Source organism: Rutidosis leptorrhynchoides, chromosome 2 (genome assembly GCF_046630445.1).
Source record: "Rutidosis leptorrhynchoides isolate AG116_Rl617_1_P2 chromosome 2, CSIRO_AGI_Rlap_v1, whole genome shotgun sequence".
In the NCBI taxonomy this organism is placed as follows: Eukaryota; Viridiplantae; Streptophyta; class Magnoliopsida; order Asterales; family Asteraceae; genus Rutidosis; species Rutidosis leptorrhynchoides.
Window position 1 is genome coordinate 277,362,539 of NC_092334.1, and position 6,704 is coordinate 277,369,242.

The 6,704-nt window shown below is 37.7% G+C and overlaps 1 protein-coding gene across 1 annotated transcript; it reads right to left on the reverse strand.

The window, feature by feature from the left end:
* Positions 1 to 3,408: 3,408 nt before the first annotated feature.
* Positions 3,409 to 3,951, reverse strand: LOC139888682 (uncharacterized). Its single transcript, XM_071871677.1, has one exon. The coding sequence runs from the start codon at positions 3,949 to 3,951 to the stop codon at positions 3,409 to 3,411; it is 543 nt and encodes a 180-aa protein (XP_071727778.1).
* Between the last annotated feature and the right edge of the window lie 2,753 nt (positions 3,952 to 6,704).

Sequence of the window (6,704 nt, forward strand, 5' to 3'; positions counted from 1 at the left end):
TTTGGTGCGTATATCGTCTTACGAAAAAGGTTAGTTTACAATCAGCAAAGTCGATGGATTTTTGAGACCTGCACTTTATCATCCCTGTCATGATTGGCACGCTTATTTTATCTTCATAAATGAAGATGCAATTTCTAACAAGTACTCATCTGTGCGATTTTGGCGTAAATACTTTCATCCCGTATCAATTACATTTATGAGATTAAATAGTAAAGAGAAAGCTTTGCTTAAAAAACTGAAAGCCGAACAAATCAACGATGTCAAATATGGGGAATATATGCTATCATTGACATCCGTAAGCGAAGATTGGGATATCACGCAAGGCTATGCTTGTATTCTTCTTGGGAGAAAGAGTAAGAGTTTATTTTTGCCATGTATACTAATAACATGTTTCTTTTTGTTTATCCAACTAACCACTTTGACTATTTTAAATTTTGCAGAAATTAGTCCACTTACCGCCATGCGCTCTTAGTCTTATTCGCAATTTAAATTTACCACACATAAAATTATTGACGATACTCCCATTTGTGGAAAGGATGGTGTAAGGGAGGAGGGACAAGAAGAAGATGAAGAAGAAGAAGAAGAAGAAGAAGAAGAAGAAGAAGAAGAAGAAGAAGAAGAAGAAGAAGAAGAAGAAGAAGAAGAAGAAGAAGAAGAAATAGACATAGGTATGAATCGAATTGCTTCTAGAGAACATCGTGCCTCGGGTAATGAGAATGATAACACTGAATTATGTGAAATACTAAACCAAAACCTGAATTTGTTTTCTTTTAGACCCAATACTGGTGGATTTTATAATCCAAACCCTGCTTTATACATTATGCCACCTTTGAAGTCTTGTGAGTCTTATTGGAACTCTTTTATAAGTAACAATTTCCCTTTATCTCCAACAGCTACTGTACCACATCAAGATAATATACTAGCAACTCTTCCGCCTAATGCCAAGAGAAGAAGAACTGGTCAAAATGTACCATCATCCGTTCAACAAGAAGCTGGCACTAGCTCTTCTCAAAAACAAATTATTCTTCCCAATCTTGACACAGATGTTCTTTCGTCCTTTCTAAAAGGACCACCACACTCTTATGAGGGTTTCATGAGTTACTTGAATGCCATGGTATGTCCGTCACTATCCCAGTTTTTCAATAACCTATCTGGTGCAGATGCTAAGAAGGTTAAAGCGCAAAGTATTATCCTCAATATTGCTTCTGGGCTGAATGACCTCAACGCTTATCCGAATTTGAGAATAATGAAATTATCACGAGTGAGAAACTTTCCGCTGAAAAGGAGAAAATAACTCAGCTGGAACAAGTGGCTACATCCTTAAAGAAGGATTATGATACAATGAAGAGGAATTTTTTAAACTGCAGCACCCAGAGGGGAGAATTTAATAAACAAGTGCAGGAACTATCACTCAAAGAAAAACAACGCTTGAGCAGGATTGAAGAACTAGTAAAGGAGAATAATGTTCTGAAAGAACAGCTTAAAGCTAAAGAAGAGAATGAAAAACGTGTGATTGCTGGGATTCCTGCTCTTGTGAACCATATTTTTAACTGTCAAGCGTTATCTCACAGGATTCGTGAGTTTACCCGTCTTGCTACATCTGCTGAACGGTTGAGTTTTTTCAATTTTATGAAGAGAAAGCTACCAGAACTTCCAAATCCAATGCCTGAAGTAATTACATCAAAGATCAATGAAAATGTTGTCATAGAAGCTAACGCAGCCGGTGCTTTAATAGAAAATATGAAATTTTCTGATCTTGAAAGTCTTTGTAAAAATCCAGATGTTACCATTGATGATGTATTAAATTATACCCCTCAAAATGAATGAAATATTATGCTTTCATGTATATATGCCTTGCATAACTTTTAATATTGTATTTGATGTTATTGCTATAAAGATGTCTTAGTTTATTAACACATTCTGAGTTAATAATGTACAATGATATTGATATTTTACTTTGCAACCACTATGCCTTCTAATATGGAAATCATATTTTCCGTTATACGCTTTCCGTCATGAAACTTATGAGGAAAAGTTGCGAATTATCTTTGCCTTCAAATAGTTTGCCGGACGCCATAGTCCATTATCCGTTTTGCTTTGTATTTTTGTGTATAAATTTTGTGTCATGACATTTGTAGATTCGCTTTAACGCTTCGATGCTTTAGTGAGTTCTACATGTCTCACTATTGATACAACCATTTTGAGTATGATTTCACTTCTACCACCGAAAGGTTATATTTCTTCTGCAGGTAGGGATGACACACAGCTATGTGACACCTGGGCTAAAAAAATTCTTGGCCGGATAAAATTTATGAAAGATATTGCCATAAGAATAATTGTTATTATTCATATTCAAAAAGAAATTTTTACATTCATGACTATATCTCATGCATTTGACAGGTGATCAAGCTGTCCATGCATATAGTACTACGCATAAAATTTCTTTAAATCATTGCATTCCAAGCTCTTTCATATTGCTCGTCGGATGGCGCAGCAAGCATGTATGACCCATTCTGATTTACTTTTGTGATTTTATAAGGTCCTTCCCATTTTGGTGCCAGTTTTCCAAATTTAATTTGCCTGCTTGCTTCATTATCTCGTAACACCAAATCACCAACTTCAAATTGTGTATGCTTCACTTTTTTGTTGTAATATTTTGCCATCTTATGTTTGTGATCTGCTTGCCGGATGGCGGCCATCAATCTTATTTCCTCCAACAAGTTAAGATTTTCCCTCAACGCTTCAGAATTGGCTTCAATATCAAATGCCATAATGCGTTGCGTTGGAACACATATTTTGGCTAGTATCACTGCTTCTGTACCATATACTAAACTGAAGGGTGTTTCTCCCGTGCTTCGCTTTGGAGTTGTCCGGTGTGCCCATAATACATTTGACAGTTCGTCTACCCAACCGGTTTTACTTAATCCCAGACGTGCCTTAATGCCAGCAACAATTTCTTTGTTAGTAACCTCTACTTGCCCATTCGCTTGAGGATGAGCAACAGATGTAAAGTTTTGCTTTATCCCTTGCTCTTCACACCAACTTCGAAATGGGTTCTCTGCAAATTGCTTGCCATTGTCACTGACCATTTCATTCGGAATCCCATACCGGCACACGATATCATGCCAGACAAACTTTTTGACATTTTCTCCTGTAATCTTCGCTAAAGCCTTTGCTTCAACCCATTTTTGTGAAAAAATCAATTGCTACCACCAAGAACTTAGCATTACCAGTACTTCTATTGAATGGTCCCACAATATCAATCACCCATTTGCAGAACGGCCAAGCGGATGACACTGGTATCAAGTCATACTTCGGAAGACGCTAAAAGGTCCCGTGCCTCTGACAATTATCACATGTTTTTATTATCTCCGCAACATCTCGATAGAGAGAAGGCAAAAAATATCCTTATCGCATAATCCGTGATGCTACAGTACGGAAGCCGGAGTGTTGAGAACAAACTCCTTCATGCATTTCCTTGACTACTTTCAATGCTTCATCATTGGTTAAACACCTTAACAACAGACCATTATAAGACTTTTGATAAAGAGTACCATTAACTACTTCATACATTGGCGCCGTTACTTTTATCCTTCTGGCTTCTGTCTTATCAACGGATAGTCCTCCGTCGTGTAAATACCTCAAATATGGAGTCATCCAAGTTTCCTTAGCATTTTCAACTATTGCCATGATTGGTTTTTCATGTATTGATTTTTCCTTAAGTTCCTCAACAAACACTCGTTTGTGCAAATGATCAAAGGTTAAAGTAGCTAACTTGCTTAAGACTTCAGCTTTCTTGTTCTTATTTTGAGAGATTTGCACGACTTCAAGGTTATCAAATTTTTTTGAAATTGCTTCTACCAACTTTACATATTTCCTCATTGATGTATCTCTTGCATCAAATGTTCCATTAACTTGCTGAGCCACAATTTGAGAATCAACATATGCCATTAGTTTGTTATGCCCATTTCTACTGCTATGCGCAAGCCGGAGAGTAATGCCCCATACTCTACTTCATTGTTGGAAGCATAAAAACAAAATTTCAATGCATAAGTATACTCTTCCCCATCTGGACTTGTTAGAACCAGTCCTGCACCTGTTCCTTCTTCACTTGAGGCCCCATCAGTGTGCAGTTACCAAACATGTTGTTGTGGTGCCATTTTATTATCATATTCCACTTTTTCATTTGTTTCCAGAAGAAAATCTGCCAATATTTGTCCTTTCACCGCATTTCTGGGAGCAAAATTAATTTCATATTCGCCCAACTCGATGGCCCATTTCGCTAGTCGGACAGATGACTCTGGACGCCAGAGTATTTGCTTCAACGGTTGATCTGTTAACACCAAAATAGGATGACCTTGAAAATACCTTTGTAAATGTCGTGCAGTATGCACAAGGGCATAAACCATGTGATGAATTGGTGGATAATTTGTTTCACTGAGTTGTAATACTTTGCTCACAAAATATATAGGCATTTGTACGCCATTCCGTTCTGCAATTAAGACAGAACTAATTACTTCTTTTGAGACAGCTAAATACAAAATCAAAGTTTCTCCTTCTCTTGGCGTTGTTAATGTAGGTAATGTTTTCAACAATTGCTTGACTTCTTGGAATGCATCTTCGGCTTCCGCCGTCCAAACAAAATATTTTTTATTTAGACAACTTTTTAACACCTTCATGAATGGAAGCGACTTTTTAGCTGCTTTGGATAAAAACCTTGTTAAGGCTGCTAAACATCCATTTAACCTTTGAACGTCTTTTTGCTGGCCGGTGACGTCATTTCTTCAATTGCTTGAATTTTCTTAGGATTAGCTTTGATACCTCGTTCTGTAACAATATGACCTAAAAATTTTCCTTCTTCTACGCCAAATGTACATTTCTTTGGATTTAACTTCATATTGATTTTTCACAAAGATGCAAAAGTTTCTTGTATATCTCGCAACATTTTTTCTTCAGTATGACTTTTTATAACCATATCGTCTACATAAGCCTCCACGTTTCGCCCAAATTGATCCTTAAATGCCATATCAATAAGTCTTTGATATGTTGCTCCTGCGTTCTTCAAACCAAAAGGCATTTTCTTGTAACAAAATATGCCTTCCATCGTGTGAAAAGCCGTTTTGTCTTCATCCTTTAAGGCCATAGGTATTTGATGATACCCCTTAGCTGCATCTAAAAAACTTTTAAATCGATATCTTACCAATGATTCAACCTTCCAATCGATTTCAGGTAAGGGATAATTATCTTTGGGGCATGCTTTATTGATATCTGTGAAATCTACACACATCCGCCATGAGTTGTCCGGCTTCCTTACCATGACTGGATTTACCACCCACGTCTGATATTTGACCCCGCACAAGATTCTGGCATCCACCAAACTTCGTACCTCATCACAGAGGAATTTGCTTCTTTCTGGCGCCATGCCCCGCTTCTTTTGACAAACAGGATGTATATTAGGATTCACATTTAACCTATGTTCTGCAACTTCCCTTCGAACACCAGTCATATTAGACGGTTGCCATGCAAAGACGTCTAAATTTGTTGCCAAAATGTTGTATAATTTTTCTTTACATTCCATAGATAACGTGTGCCCAATTATGATCTTTTGATCTGGAAATTGTGGATTTGGTGAGATTGACCCATCATCATGTATTATTGGCTTAATTTTGTTTTTGTTACTTGAGAACACTCAATTAATTTCTTCTATTCTGCGTATAGCGTTGCTATTCCTCCACGCGTTGGAAATTTCGTCATGCCGTGCACGGTTGACGTCACAACCCCAAACGTCATTAAGGCGGTTCTTCCCAAAATTATATTGTATTGTGAATTTGCTTTTATCACCAGAAACTCTTTGTTGGCCGTGCGTTTAAGGGGTGGCTTGCCCAAAACTACTTCAAGAAGAACACTTCCTTCAGACCAAGACGGTTCACTTGTAAAACTTCTTAACGGCACAATCGTTTCCTTCATTGTTTCTTGTACATGTTTAGGAAGCTGTATGAAACAATGTTCATACATAATGTCTGCTCCAGCTCCTGTGTCAGTATAAACGTTGCCTATTATGTAATTAGCAACTCGCGCTTCTATAACCACTAGACTATCGGATGGATTTTTGTTAAACATAGAAGGAAATGATATTAATTGTTCTTTCCAATCTTCTAACACCTCTGCCTTCCTCCATTGTCCAGCTTTCCATGGATGTATCATGCCTACACCTATAGGTACCAATTCTTTATCCTTACTTTCGTAGTCAGTATCGGTGATGCGATTCATTTTGATAACAGATGGCGCCATTGTTGACACCTATTTCCTTATGAGGTAAGGCTTAATGTGTCAACACAAATACTAGAAGTATCTAGCTAGAAGTGGGGGAATGTTGCCGATTGATGTTTACCCTCGGAAAATAATTCCTGCAGACCCGGATCACAGATACAGAAATCTGTGGGGTGGCTTAATCAATCTTTGTCCGCTGAGCGTTAAGCTACTAGCCGGATGACTTCTAGTGAGAGAAAATACTAAGTGAGAGAGAAAGGTGAAATCTCTTGTCACAGATTATCAGTGTATCTGAATGTGTAAAATGACGACCCAATGGGTCTATTTATAGTGATAGATCCACCGAAGTACTCGGGACACGTGTCAGATGATGCTGCATTCTGCTATTCGTGATTCGATATTTACGCTGGATGTGACGCTCTACGGTCAGGGCT

Excerpts from the sequence above, each read along its gene's own strand:
- LOC139888682 (XM_071871677.1), bottom strand. The coding sequence starts at position 3,951 with ATGGCATATGTTGATTCTCAAATTGTGGCTCAGCAAGTTAATGGAACA.